At 36.8% G+C, this 15041-nt stretch overlaps 1 protein-coding gene across 1 annotated transcript in view; it reads right to left on the bottom strand.

Annotated features, from left to right (window-relative positions):
- The window catches only part of CATSPERB (cation channel sperm associated auxiliary subunit beta), a 150604-nt gene that overhangs the window by 43810 nt on the left and 91753 nt on the right, over positions 1-15041 (bottom strand). The window contains exons 18-19 of the mRNA XM_068547781.1: positions 9630-9820; positions 5198-5530 (exon numbers count right to left, since the gene is read on the bottom strand). Of these exons, the coding sequence (XP_068403882.1) occupies positions 5198-5530; positions 9630-9820 (524 nt within the window). The remainder of the gene's footprint in view (positions 1-5197; positions 5531-9629; positions 9821-15041) is intronic.

The raw sequence follows: 15041 nt of genomic DNA, 5'->3' as shown, positions 1-15041 counted from the left end.
TAGGTCTGTGTCTTTATTCCCGTCTTGCCCCTAGGTTCTTCATGAACTTTTTTTTTTTTAGATTCCATATATATGTGTTAGCATACAGTATTTGTTTTTCTCTTTCTGACTTACTTCACTTTGTATGACAGACTCTAGGTCCATCCACCTCACTACAAATAATTCAATTTCGTTTCTTTTTATGGCTGAGTAATATTCCATTGTATATATGTGCCACATCTTCTTTTTTTTTTTTTTTTAAACATCTTTATTGAAGTATAATTGCTTCACAATGGTGTGTTAGTTTCTGCTTTATAACAAAGTGAATCAGCTACACATATACACACGTTCCCATATCTCCTCCCTCCCGCATCTCTCTCCCTCCCACCCTCCCCATCCCACCCCCCCAGGCGGTCACAAAGCACCGAGCTGATCTCCCTGTGCTATGTGGCTGCTTCCCACTAGCTATCTATTTTACATTTGGTAGTGTATATATGTCCATGACACTCTCTCACCCTGTCACATCTCACCCCTCCCCCTCCCCATATCCTCAAGTCCATTCTTTAGTAGGTCTGTGTCTTTATTCTCATCTTGCCACTAGGTTCTTCATGACCTTTTTTTTCCCCTTAGATTCCATATATATGTGTTAGCATACTGTATTTGTTTTTCTCTTTCTGACTTACTTCACTCTGTATGACAGACTCTAACTCCATCCACCTCATTACAAATACCTCCATTTCATTTCTTTTTATGGCTGAGTAATATTCCATTGTATATGTGTGCCACATCTTCTTTATCCATTCATCCGATGATGGACACTTAGGTTGCTTCCATGTCCTGGCTATTGTAAATAGAGCTGCAATGAACATTTTGGTACATGACTCTTTTTGAATTATGGTTTTCTCAGGGTATATGCCCAGTAGTGGGATTGCTGGGTCATATGGTAGTTCTATTTTTAGTTTTTTAAGGAACCTCCATACTGTTCTCCATAGTGGCTGTATCAATTTACATTCCCACCAACAGTGCAAGAGAGTTCCCTTTTCTCCACACCCTCTCCAGCATTTATTGTTTGTAGATTTTTTGATGATGGCCATTCTGACCGGTGTGAGATGATACCTCATTGTAGTTTTGATTTGCATTTCTCTAATGATTAATGATGTTGAGCATTCTTTCATGTGTCTGTTGGCCATCTGCATATCTTCTCTGGAGAAATGTCTATTTAGGTCTTCTGCCCATTTTTGGATTGGGTTGTTTGTTTTTTTTGTTATTGAGCTGCATGAGCTGCTTGTAAATCTTGGAGATTAATCCTTTGTCAGTTGCTTCATTTGCAAATATTTTCTCCCATTCTGAGGGTTGTCTTTTGGTCTTGTTTATGGTTTCCTTTGCTGTGCAAAAGATTTTAAGTTTCATTAGGTCCCATTTGTTTATTTGTGTTTTTATTTCCATTTCTCTAGGAGTTGGGTCAAAAAGGATCTTGCTGTGATTTATGTCATAGAGTGTTCTGCCTATGTTTTCCTCTAAGAGTTTGATAGTGTCTGGACTTACATTTAGGTCTTTAATCCATTTTGAGTTTATTTTTGTGTATGGTGTTAGGGAGTGTTCTAATTTCATTCTTTTATATGTAGCTGTCCAGTTTTCCCAGCACCACTTATTGAAGATTGCCTTCTCATTTTGTTTTTTGTTTCCTTTGCTGTGCAAAAGTTTTTTAGTTTGATATAGTTCCATTTGTTTACTTTTGCTTTTATTTCCTTTGCTTGTGGTATCACATCCAAAAAGAATCATTGCCAAGACCAATGTCAAGGGGGTTTTTCCTTTATGTTTTTTTTTTTCTAGGATTTTTATGGTTTCAAGTCTTACATTTAAGTCTTTAATCCATTTTGAATTAATTTTTGTGAGTGGTGTAAGTTAGGGGTCCAGTTTTATTCTTTTGCACATGGTTGTCCAGTTTTCCCAACACCATTTATTGAAGAGACTATTCTTTCCCCATTGGCTCCCTTGTCAAAACTTAGTTGACTGTGTATGCATGGGTTTATTTCTGGGATCTCTACTCTGTTCCATTGGTTTATATGTCTGTTTTTATGACATTACCATAATGTTTTGGTTAATATAGCTTTGTAATAGAGTTTGAAATTAAGAAGTGTGCTTCCTCCAGCTTTGTTCTTTCTCAACATTGCTTTGGCTACTCAGGGTCTTTAATGTGAATACACCACATTAACAGAACGAAAGATAAAAATTATTATCTCAACAGATATAGAAAAAGCATTTGACAAAATTCAACATCCATTCATGAATAAAACTCTCAACAAATTAGGTTTAGAAGGAATGTCCTTCAACACAATATAGGCCATATGTGACAAGTCCATAGCTAACATCAGACTCATACTTATCATACTCAAGCTTAAAGCTTTTCCTCTAAGATGAAGAACAAGACAAGGATGTTCCCTCTCACCACTTCTACTCAACACAGTACTGGAAGACTTACCCAGAGCAATTAGGAAAGAAAAAAAGGCATCCAAATCAGAAGGGAAGAAGTAAAATTGTGTCTGTTTGCAGATGACAGAATATTATATTTAGAAAACCCTAACGGCTCTACCAAAACACTGTTAGAATAAAAAGTTTCAGCAAAGTTGCAGGATAAAAAATCAATGCAGGGCTTCCCTGGTGGCGCAGTGGTTGAGAATCTGCCTGCCAATGCAGGGGACACGGGTTCGAGCCCTGGTCTGGGAAGATCCCACGTGCCGCAGAGCAACTGGGCCCGTGAGCCACAGCTACTGAGCCTGCGCGTCTGGAGCCTGTGCTCCGCAACAAGAGAGGCCGCGATAGTGAGAGGCCCGCGCACCGCGATGAAGAGTGGCCCCCGCTTGCCACAACTAGAGAAAGCCCTCGCACAGAAACGAAGACCCAACACAGCCATAAAATAAATAAAAATAAATAAAAATTAAAAAAAAAATCAATGCAGAAAAATCAGTTGTGTTTCTATACACTAGCAATGAAGTAGCTGAAAGAGAAATTAAGAAAACGACCCCATTTATAGCACCATCAAAAAGAACAAAGTATTAGGAATAAATGTAACCAAGGAGGTGAAAGACATGTGCACTGAAAACTATGACACCAGTGAAAGAAACTGAAGATGACACAAATAAGCTGAAAGACATCTCATGTTCATGAATTGGAAGAATTAATACTGTTAAAGTGTCCATACCACCTAAAGCAATCTACAGATTGATTGTAATTCCTATCAAAATTCCATTGTCATTTTTCGCAGAAATACAAAAGAAAACCCTAAAATTTGTATGCAACCACCAAAGACTGTGCATTTCTTACAAGCACCCAGGTGATGCCAATGAAGCTGGTCCAGGGACCACATCTTGAATAGCATGGACTAGGTTTTTCTTCAAAGAGGCAACTGAGTTGATTTGCTGATTATTATTTGTTTCTTCAAACTGAACAAGTTTAAAATATAACAAATTAGTTGTTAAATACAATTAAAGCTAAAATAGTTAGAACATTTGGGATTTGTACTGGAATACAGAGAAATAACAAAGGAACAGAATTTTTAAAACCCAGAAATGGTCAAAATAATAGGTAAGTTGCATTGTTTTTAAAAATCAGTGAAGAAAAAATACATTATTCAATAAGTGATGTTGGAACAACTACCTAACCACCTGTAATACACCAAAACAAAGTGTAGATAAATTAAATAATTAGATGGAAAGTTAAAGCCATAAAATTAAAACCCTAAAATTACTTGAAGGAAATATGGACAATTAGTCATATAATCAAAGAGAAAGTTCTAAGGGTTTCAGAAAGAAGTTTTTTCAGAATATTTAGTCCACAATACTGACGGAAATAGAAATACATGTCTCCAATTTTTTTCAAAGCCTATAATTTTCATTTTTATAAATTGCACTTGGTTATGTTTTTCAAATAAGCTTTTTTTTTAAAATAGTGTTTTGTCCTTTCATTATGGTTCATATGCTTTCTTTTATCTCTTTAAGAGTTTTACATATTTTATACTTTACAATTGTTTTTATAGTGTCTTTCTGATTTTTCCATTAACTCAAGATTAAAACTTTGTTTCCTATGCTTGTTGAGCTTCTCTTATGTTGGGTCATTTCCTTACATGGTTTTAAAATTCTTTTCCTCAATTTATGTTCATGAAGATTGATTTTTCTGTGGAATTCCAAGTTACCTTGTTTATGAAAGTATTCCTACAGAGGGTTTTGTGCTTCCTTATGCTGGGACCCAGGCATTGTAATGATGTCTCAGTTTGGGATTCTTGTATTTGGTGGGTAGCGTCTAGGTGTTACACAGTCTTGGAGTTTGGGTTTTTTACAAGAAATTCTTTGAGTCCCGTGGAGATGACAATCTCCCTACCTCTTTCTTTGAGTTGTTGGGTAGTGTTTTCCTTATCCTCTCTTCACCCTTCATGATTTGATGGTTCCAGCTTTACTTAATGTTCTCATTTCCAACTTCCTACCACAAGGTAGAAATGTCTAAAGGTCTACATCTTCTACCAATGCTTGGGCATTAAAATTCATCCCACTGCCTATATGGCCCATGTCTGAGCCTCAAAACCTTCCAGGAGCCACATATTAGCTAATTTTTTCGACTTTGAGTTCCCTTTTCATTTCTGGTGACAGGATTTTCTATTTTCCCTCCCCTTCCTTCCATATTTTCCCCTCAATTTCTAGCTCAGTAATTTACTAAAATTTTTTGTTTTATTTCTTTCCAATATGCCATTTCCCCATCATTTTTAGTAAGTTTTATATTAGTTTTGTAATAAATAAATACCTTGAAAAATGGAGAAAAGTATAGAATTCTATTTAAAAGTCTTTTTTTTTTTTTGGCTTAAAAAAAATACTTGAAATGATTATAACACCACCAAGGTAATTATAATGTTTTCTATTCAGAGGGCAGCAAAAACCTAAACTAAAATCCTGTGTCTATTTGGGCTGATAATTTAAGCTTATTTATAAAATAAGGATTATAATCTAGCCTTTTAGGGTTGTTATAAACATTAAATTTTAAAATGAATTAAAAAATCATTTAATACAGAGCTTTGCATAAGTGCTCAATAATTAGAACTAATACTGTTATTGGTAGAATGCCACCTACTACAGAAACCAAAGATAAAGGAAATATCAAAGAGTATATTTTACATTCAAGAAAAGCAATAACATCTCCTTTTGATATTTCCCAATAAAAATAAACTTACCTTTTGTATTAGGTATGACTTTAATTTTTAAAGCATGAGATTTCCCCAGATCAATGTATTTCAGGACATTGAGGGATAGTGAATCATCATGTTGTTGAAACCAGTAATTACATGGTTTTGAATGTATGTTCCATGTTCGTCCATCCCTTTGTCCAAAGTTGTATAAGAACCAGGAGCCTTTTAGAAAGGTCATATTGTGGGGTACTGTTTCAGGCATGGTAGCGATAGCTAAAGCATTCTCATTATCTAAAATCCTTGTGATCAGGAAGCTGCTGTAACCAGGAATCACCACAGTCTTTTCTATATCCGAATCTTGAAATGAGGAAGTAACACCTGAAGCTAAAACAGGAATGATTTGGTATAAAATAAAACAGCCAATGTTCTGCAAGCAATACTGGTGGACATAACTGAGGAATACACTAGTTGAGTTTTTAAATTATGGTCTTAACTAGAGGATACATTTGCCAGATTTCAGGTTATAATTCAAATTATTTTGTAGAAAGTGTATTGCAAATATGCCAAGCACAGTTTTTACTGTGAAACTAGTTCTATAAAATTCTCAGCAGAAAAAAACCACATAGGGCTAAGTAATTATAAGAAATCTGATTTCTTTACCATAGAACTGGTAAGAGCCTTAATAACCCAGAGTCTTTACTGTGATTTTATAAGAGAAGGATAATGTAGCTAGTGTTTTCCCTAGGGCCTAAAGGTCTGCCTATTACATAGCAGATGCTCAATAAATATTTGTTGAATAAATGAATAATTGATTGCTTAAGAAGAGCATGAAGATTTAGAAGAAAAGAGGCTTGAGGGCAGGACCATAAGGAACACCATCATGTAAAAATGGGAAGGAAAAAAAAACTCCACAAAGGAGACAAAGAAGAAATGATTGGAGAAAATCCATCAGAGAGGATATGAGGGAAGCCAAAAGATGGCTGTTTGAAGGAGAGGGAAGTCATCATTTTAAATGTTTTTGAAACATGTCAACAATGATACTCACCTCGTTCTGAAAAAATAAGTAGAAGTAGTCAGAAGAGAATCTCATAGTTCCCTTTATTATGCACACACGCTCTAATTTTTCCCATTTCAACAAACCAACAAAAATCCTTTCCTACAATCCCTCCAACTACCACATCATCTCTCTCCTCCCCTTCATTGTGAAATTCCCTGAAAGGGCTGCCTTTATTCACTATCTTCAATTCCTCGCCTCTCATAAGTTTTTAAACCTAACCCAATCAGACTTTTGTCTACATGACTCCACCCAACAACAGCTTTTATCAAGGTTACCAATGACTTGACACAGATCCACTGGGCAGTTTTCTCTCCTCACCTTACCTCACCTCTTGGCAGCATGTAGCACAGCATCATTCCCTCCTTCTTGAAGTACCTTCTTCACTTGGTTTCTGAGACACACTCTCTTAGTTCTTCTCCTAGCAGACCATCTGGTCTTCCTGTTCTCTGACCACTAACTGTTGGACCTCAGACTTTTTCGTTTCTGTACCTACATTAGCTTTCCCAGTGATCTCATCTGATCTCATAGCATTAACTATCATATATGCTGACCACTTGATTCCCCCCCCCCCTTTTTGAGATATAATTGATATATAACATTAGTTTCAGGTGTACAACACAATTCGATATTTGTACATATTGCAAAATAATAACCACAAAAATCTAGCTAACGTCCGTCACCACACACAGTTACAACTTTTTTTCTTGTGAGGAAAACTTTTAAGATCTACTCTCTTAACAACTTTGAAATATACAACACAGTGTTAGCTATAGTCACCATGTTTTACATTACATTCCTATGACTTATTTATTTTATAATTACAAGTTTATATCTTTTGATCCCTTCACCGAACCCCCACCTCTGGCAACTACCAATCTATTCTGAGTTTATTTATTTGTTGTTTGCTTGTTTTTAGATTTCACATATAAGTGACGTCATACAGTATTTGTCTTTCTCTGTCTGACTTATCTCACAATAATGCCCTCAAAATTCATCCATGTTGTTGCAAGTGGCAAGATTTCCTCCTTTTTTATGGTTGAATAATATTTTACTCTCTCTCTCTCTCTCTCTCTCTCTATATATATATATATATATATACACACAAACTCAATTTTCTTTATCCATTCATCTATCAATGGACACAGGTTGCTTCTATATCTTGGCTACTGTAAATAATGCTGCAATGAACAAGGGGGAGTATATATCTTTTCAAGTTAGCATGCTCATTTTCTTTGGATAAATACTCAGATGTGGAACTGCTTGATCATATGGTAGTTCTATTTCTAATTTTTTGAGGAACCTTTATGTTGTCTTCCATAGTGACTGCACCAATTTACATTCCCACCAACAGTGCACAAGGATTCCCTTTTCTACACATCCTCCCCAACAATTTTTATTGTCTGTCTTTTTTTAAAAATATTTATTTATTTGGTTGCACTGAGTCTTAGTTGCAGCTCCAGGGTTCCTTAGTTGTGGCTCACCAGCTCCTTAGATGTGGCATGGGGGCTCCTTACTTGTGGCATGTGAACTCGTAGTTGCAGCATGCATGTGGGCTCTAGTTCCCTGACCAGGGATCGAACCTGGGCCCCCTGCATCGGGAGCACAGGGTCTTATCCACTGCACCACCAGGGAAGGCGAAGGTATGTATTTACTGGTGGATAAATACATACCTGCACCAAAGAACGTATATGTTAACATGTTAAGGCTGAATACATACCACCTTATATATTAAGGTGGATAGGTATGTACTTATTGGCAGTTTGTTAATTGTTTCCTAGGTGTTTTATACTTTCTCTGTTCCTTTCTTCTTTTGCTCTCTTTCTTTGTGATTTGATGATTTTCTGTGGTTATCTGTAGTGGCTTAGATTCCTGTTTATTTTGTGTATCTGCTATAGGTTTTTGCTTTGTGGTTACCACTGGGCTTACATAAAACAACTTATATTTATAATAGTCTATTTTAAGTTGATAACAACTTAAGTTTGAATGCATTCTAGGGCTCTACATTTCTACCCCCCCAATTTATGTTTTTGATATCACAATTTACATATTTTTATCTTGTGTACCCATTAACTAATCATTGTAGGTAGTTTTTTTTACTACCTTTGTCTTTAACTTTCATACTAGCTTTATAAGTGATTAACTACCACATTTACAACATAAGATTATTCTAAATTTTACTATATATTTGCCTTTACCAGTGAAATTTATACTTTCACATATTTTCCTGTTACTGATTAGCTCTCTTTTGTTTCACCTTAAAGAAATTCCTGTAACATTTCATGTAAAGCCAGTCTAGGATGATGAACTCGTTTGGTTTTTGCTTGTCTGGAAAACTCTTTATCTCTCCTTCAATTCTCCATGACAACGTTGCTGGTAGATAGATATACTTGGTTGGCAATTTTTTTCTTTCAGCACTTCGACTATATCATGTCATTCCCTTCTGATGTGCAAAGTTTCGGTTGAAAAATCTGCTGATAGTCTTATGGGGGGGTTCTACTGTAGGTAACAAGTTATTTTTCTCTTGCCACTTTTAAGATTCTCTTCTTGTCTTTAACTTTTGACACTTTAATTATAATGTGTCTTGGTGTGGGTCTCCCTGGGTTCATCTTATTTGGAACTCTATAGGCTTCCTGGATCTGGATGTCTGTTTCTTTCCCCAGGTTATAGAAGTTTTCAGCCATTATTTGTTCAAATAATTTTTCTGCTCCTTTCTCTCTCCTCCTTCTGACTGCTCAAATGTATTTCTCCAGTCCAGAGGTCTTTCCTGAACTCCAGACTTGTCTTTCTATATATCTACCTTATTTTTCCACTTGGATGAGTAACAGACATCTTACATTTAATATGATCTCTCACCTGATTATTGCAATAGCCTCTTAACTGATTTCTCTGCTTTCTTTCTTGCCCTCTCTCTGTCACATGCCCAGTCTGTTCTCAACAGAACAGCTAGTTCAATCATGTCACTTTCTGCTCAAAACACTCCAAAGGCTCATTTACTCAGAGTAAAACCCAAATCCTTGCAATAAACTATGCTAACTTTTGCTATGTATCTATCATATAATCCTTTGAAATAGAAATATGCTACATGACAGTGATTCAAAATTATTTCATTATGTAGGGTAAAGTCTGGACTTCTTGACTTTTCTCACTGTTCCTGAGCACGGTTTAAGACAAAATAACATCATATTATAGAAATAAATGATAGGTGTTACTATTGATGAAATATCAATGAAGTGATAGCTAGGTTTCATTATATTAGAAATAAAGAATTCCTCCAGGAATCTAAGTATATGTAGACTTCTGTAGATTACCAATTGGACTAAATTTTGAAATCTGTTGTTCTATAAAAGAGCATGAACACTCTTCCCAAAAGATAATTTCGCATTTTCCCCAGCCATCAGAGAGATATATTACTACACGTACTTTGTAATTGAAGACTAAGCTTATAGGAGAAATTTCCAGCTTGATTAATGGAAAGGGAACTAGACAAACAAGAGCTTTCATGCACTTCCTCTATTCCAAAAGGGTCTATAATTTCTGCAATAACTGACGACAAAAATCCTTCAGGAGTGTTATGTTGCAATATCTTTCTTATGTAAGCTGTTCCAGTTTTCCTAAAAACAAACCAACAAACATCATGCAACTTGGGTGAAACAGTGGCTTAAATTAGCAAGTTCATAACCGTATAATTTATAAATAAAATTTACCACAAATGGCTAACAAATGAATATTTGAGTAACATTTGTTCAACCTCATTAGTAATCAATGAAATGTCAATTACAGCAATGGGATATGATTTTACACCTATCAAATTATGAAAGGTTTTTAAAAGACAGTGTTTAATAGTGGTAAGAATTTAGTGGAGATAGGCACTAATGGGATTGTAAACTGGTACAAGATTCCTAGAAAGCAATTTGACATTATGCATTAAGAGCTCTAATATTATTTTTTTCACCCTCTGATTCCATAAATCTACTGATAGGGCTCTATCCTAAGGAAAGAACTTGAAACCCAGAAGGGGAGAAAAGCTTTCCATACAAAGATGTTCATCACAGCATTATGATAAGAGCTAGAAATAAAAATGCCAACAATAGGAAAATTAAGTAAATGATAATATCTGATCTACCTAGGCAAAATACATCTATTAAAATGCTACTTACAAAGAGTTTTTTAATTACCTAAGGAAAGTGGTCACATTATAATGTCAAAATGAAAGAAGCATAGTGAAGAATGTTGAAATGCATGTTGAAAAGGACTAATCAGTAATTCATCAAGGTGTTAACAGTCATGATTTCAATTGTCTTCTTTATATTTGCCTGTCTTTTAGGAAATTTCTACAGTGAGCATGTGCTTTATAATCAAGAAAAACAACCTATTTTTGAAACGTTAAGCTAAGATATCCATGTGCAAAAAATATATCTACACAGAGACCTTACACCCTTCACAAACAATTTAACTCAAAATAAATTACAGACTTAAACATAAAATGCAAAACTCTAAAACTCCTAGAAGAGAACATAGGAGAAAACCTAGATGAACTTGGGTATGGCGATGACTTTTTAGATACAACACTAAGGACACAATCCATGAAAGAAAAAAACTGACGAGCCATACTTTATTAAATTAAACACTTCTGCTCTGTGAAAGACACTGTCAAGAGAATTAGAAGACAAGCCATAGACTGGGAGAAAATAGTTGTGAAAAACATATCTGACAAAGGACTGTTATCCAAAATGAACTGTAGGGGAGGAATAAAACTTCTTTTTCCTCTGCCCTCTTAGGTTCTGTGCCTGGGACCCTAGAAATTAAACTGATGAAAGCCAGATTAACAATAAAAAATGAACACTTTATTAATGTGTGTCATGCTTACACAGGGGAGACACCTCAGTGATGAGTAACTCAAAGGGGTGGTTAGAACCTGGAGCTTGTCTAGCATTTAAATAAAGAACAATAAGTTTGTGGAGAAGTGACAAGATAAAGAAAAAGGGGCTAAGGCTTTTAGGGGTGGCAAACAGTGGAAAAGTAAATATATGGGAGAAACTATTGGAAGATAAGGGCTGTTTTTAGTAATCCTTGTTATGCAGATTCCTCTCAGTGTCTCTGGACTGGTAAGAGTCTCCAGTTGTCTCTGGTGATTAGGAATCATCCTGCCTTTCTTGGTAGAGAGGTGGAGGGCAAGGGATTTTTTCATATGTCTGCTTCTTCTTAATTGCCTTAGGCTAAAAATAATCTTTATGCCAAAGAGGTATATTTTGGATTGCCATATGCCAATCCCCTACAATACAAACAACTCTTAAAACTCAACAGTAAGGGGCTTCTCTGGTGGTGCAGTGGTTGAGAGTCTTCCTGCCAGTGCAGGGGACACGGGTTCGGGCCCTGGTCTGGGAAGATCCCACATGCCGCGGAGCAACTGGGCCTGTGAGCCACAACTACTGAGCCTGCGCATCTGGAGCCTGTGCTCCGCAACAAGAGAGGCCGCGATAGTGAGAGGCCCGCGCACCGCGATGAAGAGTGGTCCCCGCTCGCCGCAACTAGAGAAAGCCCTCGCACGGAAACGAAGACCCAACACAGCCAAAAATAAATAAATAAATAAATAAATTTAAAAAATAAACAAAAAAAACCTCAACAGTAAGAAAAGAAACAGCCCAGTTAAAAAGTGGGCAAAAGGTCTAAATAGACACCTCACTGAAGAAAACATGCAGATGGCAAATAAACATATGAAAAGATGCTTATATGCATCATATATCATCAGGAAATGCAAATTAAAGCAACAACGAGATACCACTGTATGCTTATTAGGATGGCAAAAGCCCAAAGTATTGACAACACCAAATATTGGTGAGGGTGTAGAGCAACAGGAGCAACTCTCATTTATTGCTGGTGGGAATGCAAAATGGTACAGGCACTTTGAAAGCCACTTACCATATGATCCAGCAATCAAATTCCTTGGTATCTATTCAAATGAGTTAAACACAAAACCTGAACAAGGATGTTTATGGCACCATTATTCAAAATTGCCCAAACTTGGAAGCAACCAAGACGTCCTTCAGTAGGTGAATGGACAAAAAAAACTGTGGTACATCCAGACAATGGAATGTCATTCAGTGGTAAACAGAAATGAGTTATCAAGTCGTGAAAAGACATGAAGGAAGCTGAAATGCATATTACTAAGTGAAAGAAGCCAATCTGAAAAGCTACACACTGTGTGATTCCAACTATATGACATTCTGAAAAAGGCAAAACTATGGAGACAGTATAGATGTCAGGGGTTAGTGGGGACGGAGGGATGAATAGGCAGAGCAGAGAGGACTTCTGGGAAGTGAAAGTATTCCGTATGATATTAATAGTATAAGGTGGATACATGTCATTACATAATTGTCAAAAGCCATAGAATGTACAACACCAAGAGTGAACCCTAATGTAAACTATGGGCTTCAGGTGACTGATGATGTGTCAATACAGGTTCATGGATTGTAACAAATGTACCTACATTATACTATAGTATAGTGTCCTACACTATGGTGTAGGACATCAATAGTGAGGGAGGTATGTATGTGTGGAGAGGGGGTATATGGGAACTCTACTTTCTGATCAGTTTTGCTATGATCCTAAAACTGCTCTTAAAAAATAAAGTTTATTACCGTAATTTAAAACAATTAACCTCTTTGTATCTGAAGTCATTGACCAATAGCCAGGCTATTACTGAACCTGTCTTCCCACTTCTCCCACCACTGGCGAGGTAAATGAGCCTCTTGTACTCAAGTGTCTAGGATGGCTCTTGGGGGTGATCAAGCTCCAGTCTTCCAGGAGAGGTAAGAAGTCAGCTTTTAAAGGAGGGAATGGGGTTTGGGCAATGACGGATGGGCTTAAAATTAGGAGTCAGGGAGTTCCTGAGGTGGAAAGGAATATCTGTTGAGGGGGGAAAACACTGCAAAAAGACAATCACCATCAAACTTAACTGCCTGTAACGCTAAGCTCCCATTCCAGTACTCATGCTGTTTCCCCAGCCCACTGCCCTCACCCCATGCTAATGAAGCTGCTTTAATCAAGGTTACTACAGCCTGGAATGTTGCCACATCCAAAGGTCACCTCACTTCTTCGTTCTTATTTTACTCAGTCTCTCAGCCGCATGGGTCACAGTGGTCCACTCCATACTTTCCAAAACACCCACCTCCCTTGGCTTATAGTATCCCACATTTCCCTGGTTTTTCTTCTATCTCACTGGCTGCTCCATCTTCGTTTTCTTGGCTGGGGCCTCCTCTTCTGCCTAATCTCTCTTCCTGAAGTGCCCAAGGCCTTTTCTTCTCTACAGACATCCATTTATACAGGAACAACTGCCAAATGCAGAGCTCCTGCTCTGACTTTGTGTGCTATGCATTAGTACATCCATGCAACTGCCAACTTCACATCTTCACTTGGGTACCTAACAGGCATTTCAAAGTTAATATTTCTAATATGGAACTCTCACTCACCCTGCCTAACTCTGCATTCCTCATCTCATGAAATGACAGCATGATCTACCTAGCTGCAAACCAAAAACCTAGATAGTTCTTGATTGCTCTCTTGCTAATACCCACACCAGGCAATCTGTCATCAAATCCTGTCTTTTCTCAAGTGCACCTGCTTCAACCACCTTCATTTCTCACCTGTATTACTTCAATAGCTTTCCAAGGGGCCTGGAAACTTTGACTTCTCATTCTGTCCTATACTTTTCACAGCAGAGTGATCTTTTCGAAAATAAAAATAATTTCACTCTCCTATGTAAAACTCTCCAATGGCTTCCCCTGGCACCAAGAATAACACGTAAACTCCTCATGCAGCCTACAATGCCTTATATGATCTGGCACTTACCTACCTCCTCGCTCACCTTCCACCACACCATCTCACTCTGCACCATCCACACCAGCCTCCTTCCTGTTTATTAAATACACCCACATATTTTCTTGCCTCACTGCATTTACACTTGCAGTTTCTTTTGCCTGGAAAGCTCTTTGCTCTTTGTTCTCAGCTGTTTGCTTATCCTTCTCACTCCCTCTGTCACCATGTTTACTTTCTTCATAGCATGTATTAGATCTAAAACTATTTTGTTTTTTGCTTACCTGTTTATCATCTGTCTCTCTTCATTAGAATGTCACCTCCATGCGGGCAAGGACCTTGTCTATCTTATTCACCACTATATTCCCAGTCTTAGCATAAGACTTGATGTGAAATCGTCACTCAATAATATTCATGGAATTAACAAATAGCTTTACCAAAACTTTGTGTAAATGTTGATGATGTTTTCTTTCTGAGCAATTTAGTAGAATTATTGACATTAAGTTATCACTTTTAGGATTTTGTGGAGATTCTCAAAAACAATTGACCTTGTTATGAAATGAGAGAAGTTCCTTCTCAATACTTCACCATTTGTGGAACGCCTATACTTCCCATTATCAAGCAGATACAGTTTTTTTACCTGTGGGTATATAATCAATTCCCACTGTGGAAAGGATTTTGATTCAGTATCCAACATCTCGTAGGTAGTGCCCCCAAAATCCAAAATCCTTGCTAATGTTCTGAATCCCTTGTGTTCCATCATCGAATCTTTCTTTAAACCATTTTTAAAAATTGAAGTATAGTTAATTTACAATGTTGTGTTAATTTCAGGGGGGTACAGCAAAGTAATTCAGTTATATATATATATATATATATACTTTCACCTTCTTTTCCATCATAGGTTATTACAAGATATTGAATATAGTTTCTTGTGCAATACAGTAGGTTCTTGTTGTTTGTCTGTTTCCATCATCTAACCTCAGTTCCTCTTATTCCTCAAATTCTCTTTTGAATTCCAAG

Source organism: Eschrichtius robustus, chromosome 1 (assembly GCF_028021215.1).
Source record: "Eschrichtius robustus isolate mEscRob2 chromosome 1, mEscRob2.pri, whole genome shotgun sequence".
In the NCBI taxonomy this organism is placed as follows: Eukaryota; Metazoa; Chordata; class Mammalia; order Artiodactyla; family Eschrichtiidae; genus Eschrichtius; species Eschrichtius robustus.
This window is presented reverse-complemented; position numbering and strand designations above follow the sequence as displayed.